At 51.3% G+C, this 18,545-nt stretch overlaps 1 protein-coding gene across 3 annotated transcripts; it reads right to left on the minus strand.

The window, feature by feature from the left end:
- Window positions 1-969: 969 nt before the first annotated feature.
- On the minus strand, window positions 970-15,038 carry GNPNAT1 (glucosamine-phosphate N-acetyltransferase 1). 3 transcript variants are annotated; one of them, XR_013639558.1, is made up of 6 exons: window positions 11,646-12,281; window positions 11,204-11,266; window positions 10,281-10,408; window positions 7,490-7,551; window positions 5,719-5,934; window positions 970-1,778 (listed from the first exon to the last, which is right to left on the minus strand). XR_013639558.1 is itself a non-coding variant. In XM_078872116.1 (6 exons), exons 2-6 carry the CDS (start codon window positions 11,797-11,799, stop codon window positions 5,787-5,789), a joined length of 555 nt encoding a protein of 184 aa, XP_078728242.1. In that variant the 5' UTR covers window positions 11,800-11,855; window positions 14,169-15,038; the 3' UTR covers window positions 5,322-5,786. The 3 variants fall into 3 exon arrangements, 2 of the variants coding, with proteins under 2 accessions (XP_078728242.1, XP_078728241.1); XM_078872116.1 differs by lacking the exon at window positions 970-1,778 and adding an exon at window positions 14,169-15,038 and having other exon boundaries at window positions 5,322-5,934; window positions 11,646-11,855; XM_078872115.1 differs by lacking the exon at window positions 970-1,778 and having other exon boundaries at window positions 5,322-5,934.
- Window positions 15,039-18,545: the final 3,507 nt, after the last annotated feature.

Consider the following 18,545-nt stretch of genomic DNA (forward strand, 5'->3'; position numbering starts at 1 on the left):
GAAAAAAATTGCACACGAACAACGCAAGCACCCGATGCTCCGTTTAGAAGTTTTAAAATGAAACATCTTTGAATTGTATTATGTTTTGAATTAGATAATTGTATTTCTTCATTAAAAGCTGATATAATTTTACATCTGGAAGGCTTAATGGAAAAGGACATTTCGTGTGAAATTTCTCTCGTCGTGAAGCAGATGGCCTTGCTGGGGGCTCGGTTCGATGCGGACTTTCACCCGTTTGGGAATGCGGGATCGAGATAAGGCGACATAGAGCTGCTGGCCGTGCTAGAAGACCGCCGGCTGCAGATCGATTCCAACGTAATCGAACGTCTGTCCCTGCGCCTCCATCGTTCATGCAGGGGGCGCGTAGGTTTGCAGCGCCCCCTGCATGAAAACGACAGAAAGTGCAGCATTTATCACAGATAAAGTTGTGCGCTTATATAAGAGTATGGGGAGATAAAGGCAGCCGGGCGTGGTGTTGGCCACCCACCCCCTCGTGTGCCGTGCCGGCCTGCATAAGTGCTCGCTCACAGCAACTTGCCCCAACAGTCTGTTAAGGCTACATGGGGGGTCTTTGTATGTGTTGGTGTGTGAGGTACGTGTCGTTTCGCTGATCATCTATTGGTTTGCTATACTGGATGATCCAAAGTCAGCTGTGTATAATCTCGATTGAAATATTTATTGTCCATTCAATCGTAAATACATACGCTGTGTGGATATCCATACAAAATATTTAGTCACATGTGCGATATCTTATACATGGGGCTATGCGGATGGTTCCTCAAGGCCCAGGGCTGGAAATGCCACGAGAGAAACCGGTCCCAGCATCAATTCGTGACGAGAACAGTCCTGGGACCCCATGTTGAGTCCTGGGGAAAAGTCCCCCCCCCCATCCCCCCCATCCCCCCTTCCCTCTCTGGACGGCCGTGCAGTCACCCCCCCGCCCGCCCCCCCCCTCCCTCCAGGGGCAGCCACACGGTAGTGATAGATACCGAAACGACAGGCTCGCACTCAGGCTCTGTTTTTATTAAAAATAAACCCAATATCCCACCACGGAAGATTTCACTGCGAACGGCCGTAATTCATAAAACTTCCACCGCACGTGCATAGCCGGCCATAAAAATAGAGAGAAATAAATATCACCATGCGTCCGTACAGCGAACGCTCCCATACGCAGCTTCCAACCGCCCCGCACCCAAAATCACCCGGCACAGCAGAACCAGCACTTAGCTCGCCACACTTCAACCCGCACTGACCAGCGTGAAGTACCATCAAATACCACCCCGCCCATGATCCGTGTGGCGTTGGAAGGTGCTTATCTAGCAGCGGACTGACAAAACTGCTGTACGTGTACAGCAAGCAGCCAGAGAGTTGCCCAGCTTCCAAATGCCCCCACCTTAAATGAGACTCCGAATGCTAGTTTCAAACGACAACAATGCACAAACGCGCATTTTCCAAAGTTGCCAAAATCCCTGCGAGTGGCTCAGGGCGCACCCGGTCATCGCTCTCCCGGCGTCCGTTCACGGCCGCCACCGATGTTCCCCAAGGCAGCGCGATCGTCCTGCGGCGTTCGCAGCGTCGCCCGATGAGAACTCGCGCAGCGTCGTCCAGCAGAAGCTTCTCGCTCGGGACGGTCGGGAGCAGGCGGGCGGGAAGAGCTCGCAAGGCAGCGACGACGTCAACGACGCGAATGTTGTTCCCCGTCTTGAATATAACCACCGGCTCAGCCGCGTCATTATCCAAGGATAATGGGTTTCTCGAAGTGATTGCACCATTGACGCCTTCGATAGAGATGACATCAACAAACGGGGGGGGGGGGGGAAACGCGTTCCCACGCGGCCACCGCCGCAGCGCTCAGCGCTCGGTGGTGGGACGTGGAAAACCCAACTCTTGAGAAAGATACAAGCACCCAATCGTTTTTTTTACGCACACTCACGGAGATTCATCTGATTTGGAATCCATGAGCCTTGTGTCACGTATTATCAAGACATTACCGTGGGTCTTGGGGAGCCACGAGTCGTGGAAAGTCAATTCGTGCAAAACTTGTGCCAGGTTTACTTCACAAACCTTATTTGCTGCTGCTGAAATAGCCACGTATCGTGTGGTCAACACTTACGGACGAATTATCATCCCAATCCCTTCGTTCGAATTAGTTTCTTTTTTCCCCTTTGGCATTCCACACAGACCTTGCCGTCGCGCTTGCTCATGAATTCCCAACTGGTGAAACCAACAGCGCAGGATGTAGATGTAAACAGAGGTTTTGGTCACCGTCAACACCGCAGCCGAGATATTAACACCCTAATGTCCGTAATGAATAAACCTAGTGTGCAGCATCTCCGTAACAAATAAACGACAGACAGAAGATAAACCTCGCAACCCTGCTGTAGATTCACCTTGTTATTTACAGACTATAAAGGGACAATACATTGATTGGGAGGGGCTCGAGGTGCTCACCCGTTCGGTATGCCAACATCCTCGCTGGGCTTGGTGGTAGGAGTTGGGTGGTAGGAGTTGGGTGGTAGGGGATGGGTGGTAGGAGTTGGGTGGTAGGAGTTGGGTGGTAGGGGTTGGGTGGTAGGAGTTGCGTGGTAGGAGTTGGGTGGTAGGAGTTGGGTGGTAGGAGTTGGGTGGTAGGAGTTGGGTGGTAGGAGTTGGGTGGTAGGAGTTGGGTGGTAGGAGTTGGGTGGTAGGAGTTGGGTGGTAGGGGTTGGGTGGTAGGAGTTGGGTGGTAGGAGTTGGGTGGTAGGAGTTGGGTGGTAGGGGTTGGGTGGTAGGAGTTGGGTGGTAAGAGTTGGGTGGTAGGAGTTGGGTGGTAGGAGTTGGGTGGTAGGGGTTGGGTGGTAGGAGTTGGGTGGTAGGAGTTGGGTGGTAGGAGTTGGGTGGTAGGGGTTGGGTGGTAGGGGTTGGGTGGTAGGAGTTGGGTGGTAGGGGTTAGGTGGTAGGAGTTGGGTGGTAGGAGTTGGGTGGTAGGGGTTGGGTGGTAGGAGTTGGGTGGTAGGAGTTGGGTGGTAGGAGTTGGGTGGTAGGAGTTGGGTGGTAGGGGTTGGGTGGTAGGAGTTGGGTGGTAGGAGTTGGGTGGTAGGGGTTGGGTGGTAGGAGTTGGGTGGTAGGAGTTGGGTGGTAGGAGTTGGGTGGTAGGGGTTGGGTGGTAGGAGTTGGGTGGTAGGAGTTGGGTGGTAGGAGTTGGGTGGTAGGAGTTGGGTGGTAGGGGTTGGGTGGTAGGAGTTGGGTGGTAGGAGTTGGGTGGTAGGAGTTGGGTGGTAGGAGTTGGGTGGTAGGAGTTGGGTGGTAGGGGTTGGGTGGTAGGGGTTGGGTGGTAGGAGTTGGGTGGTAGGGGTTAGGTGGTAGGAGTTGGGTGGTAGGGGTTGGGTGGTAGGAGTTGGGTGGTAGGAGTTGGGTGGTAGGAGTTGGGTGGTAGGAGTTGGGTGGTAGGAGTTGGGTGGTAGGGGTTGGGTGGTAGGGGTTGGGTGGTAGGAGTTGGGTGGTAGGAGTTGGGTGGTAGGGGTTGGGTGGTAGGAGTTGGGTGGTAGGAGTTGGGTGGTAGGAGTTGGGTGGTAGGAGTTGGGTGGTAGGAGTTGGGTGGTAGGAGTTGGGTGGTAGGGGTTGGGTGGTAGGAGTTGGGTGGTAGGAGTTGGGTGGTAAGAGTTGGGTGGTAGGAGTTGGGTGGTAGGAGTTGGGTGGTAGGAGTTGGGTGGTAGGAGTTGGGTGGTAGGGGTTGGGTGGTAGGGGTTGGGTGGTAGGAGTTGGGTGGTAGGGGTTAGGTGGTAGGAGTTGGGTGGTAGGGGTTGGGTGGTAGGAGTTGGGTGGTAGGAGTTGGGTGGTAGGAGTTGGGTGGTAGGAGTTGGGTGGTAGGAGTTGGGTGGTAGGGGTTGGGTGGTAGGGGTTGGGTGGTAGGAGTTGGGTGGTAGGAGTTGGGTGGTAGGAGTTGGGTGGTAGGAGTTGGGTGGTAGGAGTTGGGTGGTAGGAGTTGGGTGGTAGGAGTTGGGTGGTAGGAGTTGGGTGGTAGGAGTTGGGTGGTAGGAGTTGGGTGGTAGGAGTTGGGTGGTAGGAGTTGGGTGGTAGGGGTTGGGTGGTAGGAGTTGGGTGGTAGGAGTTGGGTGGTAGGAGTTGGGTGGTAGGGGTTGGGTGGTAGGAGTTGGGTGGTAAGAGTTGGGTGGTAGGAGTTGGGTGGTAGGAGTTGGGTGGTAGGGGTTGGGTGGTAGGAGTTGGGTGGTAGGAGTTGGGTGGTAGGAGTTGGGTGGTAGGAGTTGGGTGGTAGGGGTTGGGTGGTAGGAGTTGGGTGGTAGGGGTTAGGTGGTAGGAGTTGGGTGGTAGGAGTTGGGTGGTAGGGGTTGGGTGGTAGGAGTTGGGTGGTAGGAGTTGGGTGGTAGGAGTTGGGTGGTAGGAGTTGGGTGGTAGGAGTTGGGTGGTAGGGGTTGGGTGGTAGGAGTTGGGTGGTAGGAGTTGGGTGGTAGGGGTTGGGTGGTAGGAGTTGGGTGGTAGGAGTTGGGTGGTAGGAGTTGGGTGGTAGGGGTTGGGTGGTAGGAGTTGGGTGGTAGGAGTTGGGTGGTAGGAGTTGGGTGGTAGGAGTTGGGTGGTAGGGGTTGGGTGGTAGGAGTTGGGTGGTAGGAGTTGGGTGGTAGGAGTTGGGTGGTAGGAGTTGGGTGGTAGGAGTTGGGTGGTAGGGGTTGGGTGGTAGGGGTTGGGTGGTAGGAGTTGGGTGGTAGGGGTTAGGTGGTAGGAGTTGGGTGGTAGGGGTTGGGTGGTAGGAGTTGGGTGGTAGGAGTTGGGTGGTAGGAGTTGGGTGGTAGGAGTTGGGTGGTAGGAGTTGGGTGGTAGGGGTTGGGTGGTAGGGGTTGGGTGGTAGGAGTTGGGTGGTAGGAGTTGGGTGGTAGGGGTTGGGTGGTAGGAGTTGGGTGGTAGGAGTTGGGTGGTAGGAGTTGGGTGGTAGGAGTTGGGTGGTAGGAGTTGGGTGGTAGGAGTTGGGTGGTAGGGGTTGGGTGGTAGGAGTTGGGTGGTAGGAGTTGGGTGGTAAGAGTTGGGTGGTAGGAGTTGGGTGGTAGGAGTTGGGTGGTAGGAGTTGGGTGGTAGGAGTTGGGTGGTAGGGGTTGGGTGGTAGGGGTTGGGTGGTAGGAGTTGGGTGGTAGGGGTTAGGTGGTAGGAGTTGGGTGGTAGGGGTTGGGTGGTAGGAGTTGGGTGGTAGGAGTTGGGTGGTAGGAGTTGGGTGGTAGGAGTTGGGTGGTAGGAGTTGGGTGGTAGGGGTTGGGTGGTAGGGGTTGGGTGGTAGGAGTTGGGTGGTAGGAGTTGGGTGGTAGGAGTTGGGTGGTAGGAGTTGGGTGGTAGGAGTTGGGTGGTAGGAGTTGGGTGGTAGGAGTTGGGTGGTAGGGGTTGGGTGGTAGGAGTTGGGTGGTAGGAGTTGGGTGGTAAGAGTTGGGTGGTAGGAGTTGGGTGGTAGGGGTTAAGTGGTAGGAGTTGGGTGGTAGGAGTTGGGTGGTAAGAGTTGGGTGGTAGGGGTTGGGTGGTAGGGGTTGGGTGGTAGGAGTTGGGTGGTAGGAGTTGGGTGGTAGGAGTTGGGTGGTAGGAGTTGGGTGGTAGGAGTTGGGTGGTAAGAGTTGGGTGGTAGGGGTTGGGTGGTAGGAGTTGGGTGGTAGGAGTTGGGTGGTAGGAGTTGGGTGGTAGGAGTTGGGTGGTAGGAGTTGGGTGGTAAGAGTTGGGTGGTAGGGGTTAAGTGGTAGGACTTACTAACGAGAGGTCAGCGGACGTCAGCATTGCCATTCTGTCCCGTGCCGTGTACTCGGAGGGGGAAGGCGTCACGGCAGAAAGCGGCACTGCATGTAGCTCTCCGGCGACGTCTTGTAGTCAAACTTCTCGTAGAAGGCCACGTTCTTGGGGAGACACTCCAGCGTGATCTTGTAGCAGCCCAGGCTCTTGCTCAGCAGCTTCAACGTGACCAGCAGCCTGCGAGGAGACGGCGCAAGACGGGCGATGCCCGGTGGTCAGCCCCGTGAGGGCACCGCCTAGCAAGGACGCACGGCTGTTTCGCAACGACGCCGCTAATGACCAACAACACCCCCCCCCCACCCTGTGGCGATTCCACCAATTTCAATGATCAGGGGTGCAATCCGAATCGAGAATCAGTGATGTTTTAATTTGACCTTGACTGTCTGGTTTTATTTCTCATTTTTGTTTGTCTCGCTTGGTACAGGATTATTAATCAAATCAGTGAATGATGAGAACAGCCCATCACAACAGAAAAATAGTGCAGGCCGGAAACTTAGTCCTGTTACCAATGGCGGAGCCAGGATTTTCAGGTAGGGGGGCAACCCCTCCAGCAATGAGAAATGATAGAGGAGTTGTTAGTAAGTAAGGACTTGTCCCTTGCTTTTTATTCGACACGTGTGCGGCGATGGCACAGCCATCGATCGAGGGTCGAATTCAAACTGTGTTTGCCTTCAGGGAAGTCGTGTCCTGTATACGTAACTGCGCACAATTCTGTGAGTCACTTATAACTGCTTCACCGTTACTTATTGCCAATTATGGACTCAGACTATTGTCCTATCATCTCACAGAGTCCCTGGCACGTAATAATATGCTACACAGTGGCAGTGGGGGTCGCAAAATGAGATTTATTACTAATAAACCCCAATGATCCAATCCAAATTAGGGATTTCGATCGGATCATTGGGGAGGCACGTGCCACGAACCGCCCCCCTCCCCCCTGCTGGCTCCGCCAGTGCCTGTTACTCCACATTTGACAGCGCACAATGTGCGGACATCATCACTAAGTATCACACGTGCACCGCGTACACGTGGGTCAGAGAACACATGTAGCTTCGTCATCAAGGAAAGTGAAGTGTGATTTGCTCAGGGCACATCACGAGAAGAGGGCTGATGGCTGATAGAGGAGACTGTCGGTGAACAGCGCCACCGAAAAGGGTGCGACCGCCACCGAGACGGCGCAATAAGATCAACTAACACAGCAGCGAGACGGAACGTGGCAGCGTGGGAACACGAGTGGTGGCGACGTCACGGGGAGACCTTCATTCAGAAATGGAGAGTTCTGTTTTACTTGTTTAACCAGTTGAGAACTCAAAAGAGAATCTCGTTTCTAAGAGTGACCTGGGGCATCAGGCTGCCAGTAGGGGGGCGGCGGTTGGTGCCGTCCGAGTGTAGAATCCCGATTTCGGAATGCGTGGTTTAGTTTTCGAATTCCCCCGACGCCGGCACACAAGGGCCGACTGTTGCGAATGATGTCACGGGATCTTTAACGTCCACAGTGAAGCAGACGACATCGATGACGATTCCGACCGCGGTAATAACCAGAGCGGCCACCGGATTCAAACCAGGAACCTCTGCAACAAGTGCCGAATGCACTACCACTAGGCCATGACCTGGGATGATAATGATGATGATCAGATAAGGAATAGTGTAACAGTTGCTTGTGTTGTTAAATGAAGAGAGACCGCGGTAGTGTGGTGCGATGCGCCGTATCTCGATCGGTAGGGGAACTCACAGTTTGCCCAGCTGTTTTCCTCGACACTCATCGGTCACGACCACATCCTCCATCCGCCCTCTCTGCCAGTGACAAAAACAAAGATCGCCCCGTATAGCCTTAACAGACTGTTGTGGCAAGTGCTGTTAGCAAGCACCCATGAAGGCCGGAACGGCACACGAGGGGGTCGGTGGCCAGCACCACGCTCGACCGCCTTGGTCTCCCCAGTGATGATGTTTACACAACGTTTGAGACTGAGTAGACCTAGGGGATGGGGCAGACCAGTTCAGATAATCGTCACTGGTGTTGGCCATGAGCAGGAATTGAACTCGTGTCGCCGGGTTCGTAGCGCAAAGCGCTAACCGCTACACCACCGCTCCCCACACACTACCGCTCCTCACCCTCTCTGCCAGTGACACACCCCCCACACACACACACACGTCCAAGCCACACAAGACAAGGGTAAATTACTCTTTGAATCACGGTACATTTGCCGACACTCAGGGATTTATTTCTCACTGAATATATTTTCCGGGTCACTGGTGGATTGGAGTAGGTGGAGCAGGTGGTACGTTACTAGCGAACTGTGTACCGGATGTGGTGTGCTCGGTGAGAGGACACAGCCCCTGCTGACATGAATTACACCAGTCCCTGCGCAGCCAACACTGTACACCGAACTTAAGAGGGTGGCCCGGCGGCGCGGTGGTAACACTTGTGCCTCGCAGCCAGAAGGGTCTGGGTTCCATTCCTGACATTCTGTGTGGGGTTTGTACATTCTGTGTGGGGTTTGTACATTCTGTGTGGGGTTTGTACATTCTGTGTGGGGTTTGTATGTTCTGCCCTCCTGTTCTGCATGGGTTTCCTCTCACAGTTAAACAAACCCACTACAACAATGTACCGGCATTGGCCAAACATCCCACTGGTTGAGAAGTTACCTGCAAATGACTCAACTGGAATTGCACACAGCAACATCGTCAAGAAACATAAATCATCACGCGAACTCCGGTCATCCTCACAACGGCTTTTGGCTAGCCACTGAACAAAGATGGCCACCGCATCACGTGCTTTCAGAAGCGCTTCTGCGGCCGTCTGGAACACTCTTCCTTTTGATATTAGGAAGCCACTGGTGCTGTGCACTTTTAAACCATCTAGATTGAAAAAACGAACTTCTTTAGAACTGATTTTTGTGTTTAGTTTGTTGGCTACGTACGTTGTAAAAAAAAGTTCAACATACGTACATACATACCGCAAAAACTTGGCAGGACCTTCCTGAAAAATAACCTCGAGACTCAATGGGGCATTACAGAAATACCCCGGTTTACGTCTGGGATGCATTCCTGAAATGTGCGATGACGGATATCGAAACGATGTAAATCAAAGCGATTTGCAAGGTAGTAAGTAGGTGGAGACATAACTTGGGGTATTACTCTCGTAATGAGTGGCTGTGATCCTGACGCAGTCGTGGACAGCGGACTTGTAGTGCCCTCTGCTGGTGAATGCATCTCAAATCATAGCTCAGTGTGCTCGTGTGTATGTTCAACTTCTTTCTCACACACCAACCGTGCTAATCGGAGGTGAGGGGGAAGGACTATACAAATGGACAGTGTTCAACAGACACCTGCCTGCCTGCATAAACAACCCCGATCAATCTACGCTCAACGGGAAGTCGATCATACCTCCTCTGCTGCCCCCCAAAGTCCAAACAAAAGATATTCTATTTTACCAGGTAAAGCCTGCTGAGCTATTATCTTTTTTTTAAAGGCAACCTGGCCACATATGATAGCTCAACGAAGTGGCTTATCATGTGGAAAATTATAACTTAATAATCTAAACGCACGTTTCTAAATTTGGAGAAAAATACAGAGTACCCGAAGAAAAATCCACGTGACCACGGAGAGAATACGCAAACTCCAAATATCCAGGGGTCAGGGTCGGGATCGAACCTACGACGTCCTGCATACCAGGCGAGGGAGATAACATCCCTTCGCCCAGCATTCCGTGCTGGTGACTCCAGCCTCAAGGCCTTCCTCTCCACCTCTGCCCATGGCCACCTCGATCTCTCAACAAAACTATCCCCGCGGTGTGTAGCATCTTGAAATTTGCGGTTGCAATTGGACGGTTGCAATATGAATCCAAATCGTATTCTTGTATTCAAGTATTATTATATACAGAGACAAGGGTGCTGCGGTGGTGAGATCACGCCCACAAGGTCACAGGGACTTGATCCCGACCCCGACGCCAGTTTACATGGAGTTTGCACGTTTTCCCTGTGGTCGCATGAATTTTTCTCCGGATCCTCCAGTTTTCCCTTCCGCGTTTAGAAACGTGTTGAGTATTCGGCTGCAATACATTTTCCCGTGATAAGCCACTTCACTGGACTATTTGTGTGGTGTGGCCAGGTCGCTTCGCAAAAAGAAAGCTCAGTGAGCCTTACCTGGTAAAATTAAAAGTTCTTATTAGTTTTAAACTCTGCACAAAGATGTCCCCAGCGTGTGTTGAGACTGTAGATCGTGGAAACACGAGCACGTGCGCTTCTGACGGGGAGATGTCGCGATTCAGGGTCGCCCCATTTGAATCAAGACTCGACCACATTTTATTTTAATATATATTGTGAGTAATGTAGCGGCCAACCGGTGACTGCAAGGGTCATAAAAACAAACCCATTACACAAAACAAGGGTCAATCAAATCACACAGGCTTATGAACCTCTAGATTTTAACAAGTGTCATCATCATGATTGTTATCAACGTCGTCGTTATCGATCATGTGTATGGTGCCTCCCGTGCGGTACAGCCCGGTGAGCTGAGCGTACCGTGCCGCAGCAATGGATGAATTTCTGTTCCACCATCAGGGTTCCCGTGGCCACTATCGTGCCCTGCTTGGTGTCCTCCACCACCACGATGAAGTAGCCCCCCGCCTTCTTCAAGCTTTCAAACCGCGCTGCGTGGAGGAACAGCGTGGACGGGGGGTGGAGGGGGGGGTAGAGAGGGTGCGGCAACACCGCAGTGAGAATTCGAGTTGCAAAGGTCAAGTCCGTTGTGTATCCCACTGCCCACCTGTAATGTCCATATCAACCATTCATATTTACAGCTGAGTTTACAGCGCGTATAGCGTCGTCGTTCACGCAAATTATATCTCGCAATCGCTGGGGAACCATAAGCAAGCTGGAATGCATCAGCCACGTGGTGAGGAGCCGGTGTTACCAACAATTGCCCAAGCACTGCGGTCCTCTATGTATTAAGATGTTTTCAGCCTAATGCTGATTGTTTATAGGATTCGGCTCCATAAGTCACGTTCAGTGTTAGTTTGTTTGCAATGTCATGTCAATACTCGAGCTGACTGAGTAAAAAAAAACAGAGCAAAATAGAACATTCCAAGTTATACTTGTTGGTTTGAGTGCATGGTGCAGCCGTGTAGCAGGAGGGAGCTGGTTTGAGAAGTTCTGTTTGTGGTGAAGATGTCCCTCGAGAGGGGAAATGGTGAGGGGGAATAAGGGTGTAGACCCTGTTAATTGCTACGAGTTTTTACATCATTATATAGTCACATTGCATAGGCTAGACATGATGATGTCTGCACTTTGGGTGATATAAATCATACGTTGTTGTTGTTGTTGTTTTTGAAGAGTTGAGTTTCATGCAATTTGATAAAGACAACAGCTGCATGGCTGTCTGCGCTGCTTGTCTAACGACAGCCACAAACAATAAAGAAAAGCGAATGTAGGCTGAGACGAAATACCAATGAACTGCTCTTCCGTCACCTCTCCAACGTGCGTCAGCTGTGACAGAACCTTCATGAAGCCTGCGGCACATAACAACAAGACAAACACGCGGTGAAGGAATGGCTGCAAGGTTATCTACTTTCTCCAACACTGGCCACATTCTGCCGTATTCTGTAACGCAGCAGTGTAAGTGTCGAGCGTGCGGGCGGTTCAACAACACACCAGGGTCCAGAGGCCGGAATGGCCCATACAGGGAGGTAACATCCCTTGCACCAGGGCTCATGCAGCACCACAGGCTGCGGCGGGGGGCCTGCAACCAGCGCCCCCCTCAGTATTTGGCTGCTATAATCCACCACGTGATAAGCCACTTCATTTGCGGCTTTTGAAAAAGAGCTACACAGCTCAGTGGGGCCTTCCCCGGTAAAATAAAATATGTTGAACACATAATTTGAAAAGTACCTTTATTGAAGTCGGCCGTGCACAGAGGCCTCATCACGAGGCCCTCCCCGGGGGCGGCCGGCGAGATCGTGGGGTTGAACTCCACGTCGTTGTGGCTCCAGTCCAGCGACGTGAGCAGCGCCGGGTCGAACAGCGGCGTCTCCGTCAGGCGCATCCTGCCTGGGTTCCCGCGGCGACGTCTGGCTGCACGATGGGCGACGCGCGTGCCACCTGGGCCAGACGGCCAGCGATGTGACCAGGGGTTCATGCCAGCCAAGTCAGTGACCCGGAAAATTGTCTCTGCACCCGGGCCACCACATCCAGTACATCTCTTTGCTGTGACATGTGGCTTCTAGTCAAGTGCCATCAACTCCAGTCTACCAGCGGCCCTCAACATATTGAGCGAGATATATTAAGCCCAGGCAATGTTCCTATTTGCCTCGGCTCGTTATCAAGGAGTGGAAACGTCGATAATGGAAACCATCAGGGAAGAACTCAACCGGAGTGTGCGTTGGTTGGTTGGCTGGCTCACGCGTTTATATGATCGGAGCATCTTTGTTTGCATGCTCACCACTTGTACCGTGTGTGGTTAATGCAGACGTGATTCCTTGCAAAGGCTTTCAATTTGGTGTTTGAACATCTCAACATCTGTTTTATTCCCAGAAAGGGTAAACACCTATTCTTATTTTTCATACTTGCTGGAATATCGTCGCATACTCACGATAGATGGAAGGGGAAAAGAGCGTACAACACTGTAGATTTGTGTTTCCACTTCAGTTTTTGGAAACTGCATCTGCTTTACGTTATTGTTGTTTTACCGATAGTTGAAGATTTAGTTTTACTTAGCGCGCGGTCGAAGAGATTTATGAGAATTTATATTTAATTTCCTTTGTTGCGCAAGCCCCTTTGTACGCCCACATTTCCCTGTAACCCAAGTCTCCCAAAAGAGTGAGACTCGCAATCTCAAGTGAACTCTGACCTGCTTGCTTAGAATGAAGGAACAGCCGTAAATGGACTCATGACATCGAGGAATGGAGTGGGCGCTCAAAACAGAAGAATGATTCAGCAGGGGCAGAGGGCATAAAATGGCCAGCGAAGTCTGTCAAGCCTTGCTCATTAAAGTCATCATCCGGTTTGTGCGCTGAGGGTCAATGTGTCATCCTTGTCGTGCCACACCTTGTGAGCCCCACCCCAGCTCACTCACCAAACTCAGCTCACCAAATTTCAGCTCACCAAGCTCTGCTTCACAAAGTCCAGCTCACCAATTTTATCCCACCAGTCGCGGGCTCACCAATCGCAGCTCCCCTATCTGAGCCTGAACAATTCCAGCTCACCAAATTTCAGCTCACCGATCGCAACTCACCACCTGCAAACTCACCAATTTTATCCCACCAGTCGCGGGCTCACCAATCGCAGCTCACCTATCGCAGACTGAACAATTCCAGCTCACCAAATTTCAGCTCACCGATCACAACTCACCACATGCAAACTCACCAAATTCAGCTCACCAATCTCTGCTCACCAATCGCAGCTCACCTATCTCAGCCTGAACAATTCCAGCTCACCAGATTTCAGCTCGCCGATCGCAACTCACCAATCTCCGCTCACCAATCTCGGCTCACCAATCGCGGCTCGCTCACTCACCACTCTCTCTCTGCTCGACAGAGTCAAGGGTGCTGCTGTGTTTAAGCCACAGCGGGGGTAATCCGGGGAACGTCGGGCGTGTGTTTATGACGGTCAGCTGAACTCAACAATGAAGCCGCTGTGCTCGCAAGCCACGGAGACCAGAGGGACGCGTCAGCACTTGCGTCACTACGGAGCATAAACGAAAATCAATGCGCCCGTGCCACTTTGTGACCCTGGACAAATATTTGTGCCCCAAACTGCCACCGGCCGATGTCCGCTTGCTGCGTTTCAGCCCTCGGCAGACAGCAGAGCCCCGGCAGCTTACCTGTAGTCTTATACAGGTACATTGATGTCGCCGATTGGGGGAGAGGGGAGGCGGGAAGAGTCCGTGGGATCAAGACACAAGCAAGGAGAGTTGTTACTTTGATGGCTGCGCTGTATAGAAATGTGGAGAGTGTGTCAGGGAAGAGAAACAAGTCCTGGGGCAGACGACACTGAGCCCTGGCAAGACATTGCGATGGACATTCGTCTTGGCGGACAAGACATGAAACATGACCCATGGACATGAGGCACAGACACCGATGGACAACGAGCGCAGACATTACGCCAGACATCATCTCCGCTTGACGGACAGGGCAGGGGCCCTGAGTGACAGAGAGAGAGAACTCTGTTCCAAACACCACACAGACCCGGACATTCGGTGAGACACTAACTCTGAGAGACATGAAGAGACCACGGACCCTGGCAAGCCACGGATGAGAGTCATGAGCCCTAACAGTTGGACAGACAGCAGGATAACCACCACACTGGTAGGACACCAACCCTGAATACCAGGAGGACACACTGCCTCAGACAGACAGCATCCTGACGACCCGGAGAGACGCTGACCCCAGAGAGACACAGACACAACTCTCTTACCTGGGCCTCTGTCTCAGCGTGTCTCCTCACTCTGTCTCACTGTGTCTCTGTCTCACTGTGTCTCTGTGTCTCTGTGTCTCTGTCTCACTGTGTCTGTCTCACTGTGTCTCACTGTGTCTCTGTCTCACTGTGTCTCACTGTGTCTCACTGTGTCTCACTGTGTCTCTGTCTCACTGTGTCTCTGTGTCTCACTGTCTCTCTGTCTCACTGTCTCACTGTGTCTCTGTGTCTCACTGTGTCACTGTGTCTCTGTCTCACTGTGTGTCTCACTGTGTCACTGTCTCTGTCTCACTGTGTCTGTCTCACTGTGTCTCTGTGTCTGTCTCCGCGTGTCTCTGTCTCAGTGTCTCACTGTCTCTGTCTTAGTCTCACTGTGTCTCTCTCTCTCACTGTGTCTCTGTGTCTCACTGTCTCTGTGTCACTGTGTCACTGTGTCTCACTGTGTCTCTGTCTCACTGTCTCACTGTCTCACTGTGTCTCTGTCTCACTGTATCTCTGTCTCACTGTCTCACTGTGTCTCTGTCTCACTATGTCTCTGTCTCACTGTGTCTCACTGTGTATCACTGTGTCTCTGTCTCACTGTGTCTCTGTCTCACTGTGTCTCTGTGTCTCTGTCTCACTGTGTCTCTGTGTCTCAGTGTCTCTCTGTGTCTCAGTGTCTCTCTGTGTCTCTGTCACTGTCTCTGTGTCTCATTCTGTCTCACTGTGTCTCACTCTGTCTCACTGTGTCTCTGTGTCTGTCTGTGTCTCACTCTGTCTCACTGTGTCTCTGTCACTGTCTCAGTGTCTCACTGTCTCTCACTGTGTCTGTCTCCGCGTGTCTCTGCGGGTGCCACGCTCCACGCCTCCGTTTCCGTCCACGACGATCGGGAGCCGCCCCCGTGACGCGGCCCCTCAAGCGGCCAACCAATCACAGCCCGGTCCCCTCAAGCGGCTAACCAATCACAGCCCGGCCCCCAACACCCTCCCCCAGCCCCCCCATTTCTCCCGCGCCCCGTGGATAGAGTTGCCAACTGTCCCGTTACAGTCCGTAACTCTAAAGAATTTGAATATTTTATGTCATACTTGTCAACCTCATATAATTTTAACCCCGTATTCTTATACAGATAAATTTAGTTTTCAGGGTCCATACGACGAACAGCCGTTTCGATGCGGGCATGAAACAATGTGTTGTCTATTTATTTGTGTTTCTCCCTTGTGATGCCACTTTGTAGGATAAACGTTGAGATTTATAAGGGCAGGGGGTGACCAATACGATCTGAATTGGTCCGTAATAGGGTAGGGCACTGATAATGGGTTGACAGGTATGATATTTATTTATACTGCAGAAAGAATCCGATGAGCTATAAAGCTCTTTTCACGGACACGGGGTAAGAACGTAACAACGCAAACAATACAAAAACATTATAGTAGTGCAAAGTGCAAGAAAGGTAAACAAACACATCACCCAACACGTAGAAATACAAAACTAAAGCATCCCCATCCTACCCAGGCAAAGCCCACTGAGGTGTATTAACTTGTTTTTCAAAAGCGAACTGGCTGCCACAAATGATAGCTCAACAAAAGTGGCCCATCATCTGGACATTTTATGAGCAGAAAAAACACTGTCCTGCGGAGGGAGCTGGTAGGAACGTTGGGTTGCTCGGTCAATGGCCTGCAGGGTCAACGGCGGCGTGGTGTATTCAACAAATATGCCCGACTGTGAGGGCGGGCACAAGCCGGCGTGAGTAGGTTAAACGTTGAGTTTTATAAGGGCACCACGGGGTGACCAGCCCCTCCCCACCCAGCCCCACCCTCCCCACTCAGCCCCTCCCCACACTCCCCACCCAGCCCCTCCCCACCCTCCCCTCCCATCCCCACCCAGCCCCACCCTCCCCACACAGCCCCTCCCCACCCAGCCCCTCCCTCCCCACCCAGCCCCTCCCTGCACGCCGGATACAATAATCCCCTGTGGGCTGGTGTAACCAGGAGGTTCCTACCAGTATAATCGAAATGCTGTCATCTAAATGCAGGGCGTGCATTTAGATGACAGCGTTCGGGTGGCGAAAAGATTTGGTTTGTATTGAGATCTTGCGGGTATTGGCGGCGTTGCAAATAGATCAGCCACGCATACCTGTCAACCCTTTATCAGTGCCTCCCTTCTTTACAGACAAATTCAAATCTTATTGGTCACCCCGTACCCTTATAAATCTCAACGTTTATCCTACAAAGTCCCATTACAAGGGAGAAACACAAATATTATTTTTTTGCCCGTATTGAAAACGGCTGTACACCCTATGGGGCCGTCCATAAATGACGTCACGCACCTAGGGGGAGGGGGGGTCAGACATTTGTGACGAGGGGGGTGGAGAAATGTGACGTTACTTCAAAATGCGCAACTTTAAATAAATATAGACAACACGTTCTACTTAATTAAATAGACTTTTTTAATAAATGGGTTTTCCTACAGCAGCATAGTGCAGCGTCACATTAAATACGCACTACAATGACAATAGTTGAAAGCGATTTGAAGCATGTTAAAAAAAAAATTGGGGGGGGGGGGCAGAGCTTTGTGACGTCATATTTGAGGGGGGGTCTGACTTTTTGTGACGCCGTGTGACGATGGGGGGGGGGGGTCAAAAATTGTTAAAATTCGTGTGACGTCATTTTTGGACGGCCCCTATGGACCTGCAAACTCAATTTCTCTGCACAAAAATACCGGGAAAACCGTATGAGTTGACAGGTATGGATCACGAGACCCAGTGCCGACTGAGAAGTGTGATCGGGCTTTGGTGTGTACGCAGTGGAAAAGGCGGTCCAAGTTTTCCCAGGACGTCCATTTGTTAAGGCGGCAGCTGCTGCTTCGGGGGGAACTTCTTAATAGCTCAGTGGGCTGGGGTCCATTCATAAACCTCAGAACAGCCTTCAATACCTGAGCCCAGAACGGCAATGACCTGGCGAACACCCACCCCCGCCTTCCCCAAACAAAATCTCCCCCCCCCGCCTGCTCCGACGAGTCCGTGTTGCCTGATATCGGCGAAGCCCCCCCCCCTCCCTTGATAACGCCAAGATGTTGACATGCTTGAAATGACGGAGGATGTAAAATAAAAACAGTTTTTTAAATAGCTCAGTGGGTCTTACCTGGTAAGATACAAAAATAGTCACGTTTTTTACGTTTTTATTTTTTAAGTGATTTATTCACCTTTACTACACTTTGTACTCCTCTATCGTGTTATTTTTTTGTTCTGACCTGCCGCTACTGGACATCTGTGAAAAGATCTTCATAGCTCATCGGATTCCTCCAGTATAAATACATATTCTGATTAAGTCTTCCGTGAGTTAAGACATTCCAAGTTCCGTTTTTTTTAATCAGTAGCGTAATCACAAAAACAACAATAACATTGCACCACTCAATCCAATGTATTTAAATGTCGCTATTTCCTCATCTGCCCGTCGTGATGACGGACGCTTGTGTTGCGCCTGAAACGTCGTGATTTATTTTATTTTCTACCCACGTGACTTTACCGAAAGAACCAAAGAGTATGGATTCCTGCAGTCACGAAAGCTTCAAATCAACATGTATCCCCCACCCATACATCCCGACGGGGGATTTTAGCTCGGCGACAACTCGAAATGCGGGTTCTGCGGGTTTAATGTATTTGACCACCACGCTTCACCACGCTGGTCAGTGCGGCATTGTGAAGGCGGGCAAACAACAACAACAACAACAGTGGATGTTGCTGCACTACTCTCGTAGCAGCCTATAACACCTGTGCCATCATGTACGGTGGTGGCCCATCAAAGCAACATCCAGGCTCCTGTATGGCTCCTTGCCTTCACCCAACCTTCAGTGACCCGCACGGTATGAGAGAGACACCTCATCCAGCAGTGCGTTGACAAAGTGACGTGGTGGGTTGTGCTATGCTTACAGTTTTGTACACTATGAGATCTCTTTTACCAGTGGCAAAATATAGTAGTAGGATTTTACCCTTTTAAACTGGTACAAAACTGACACCTTTATTCAAGGCATCATGTTTGCAATAACCACAACACAAATAGTCAAAAAAGCAAACAAAAAGAAGCAACTCTGATAATGATAATAAAGGTGTCAGTTTTGTACCAGTTTAAAAGGGTAAAAACCTACTACTATATTTTGCCACTGGTAAAAGAGATCTCATAGTGTAAATGCTTACCCCGAGCTCTCAAATATTGCACTGTGTTTGAGTTGTACGCCTTCTGGTGTCATCTGGTCCAACACCAATGGGGACTAGGCTCTAAAGAAAGCCGTCTCGGGTGTGGACCAATCAACTTCAAGGACAGTGCATATTATTATTATCATTATCAGAGTTGCTTCTTTTTGTTTGCTTTTTTGACTACTAGTGTTGTGGTTATTGCAAA

Source organism: Lampetra fluviatilis, chromosome 33, assembly GCF_964198595.1.
Source record: "Lampetra fluviatilis chromosome 33, kcLamFluv1.1, whole genome shotgun sequence".
Lineage (NCBI taxonomy): Eukaryota > Metazoa > Chordata > Hyperoartia > Petromyzontiformes > Petromyzontidae > Lampetra > Lampetra fluviatilis.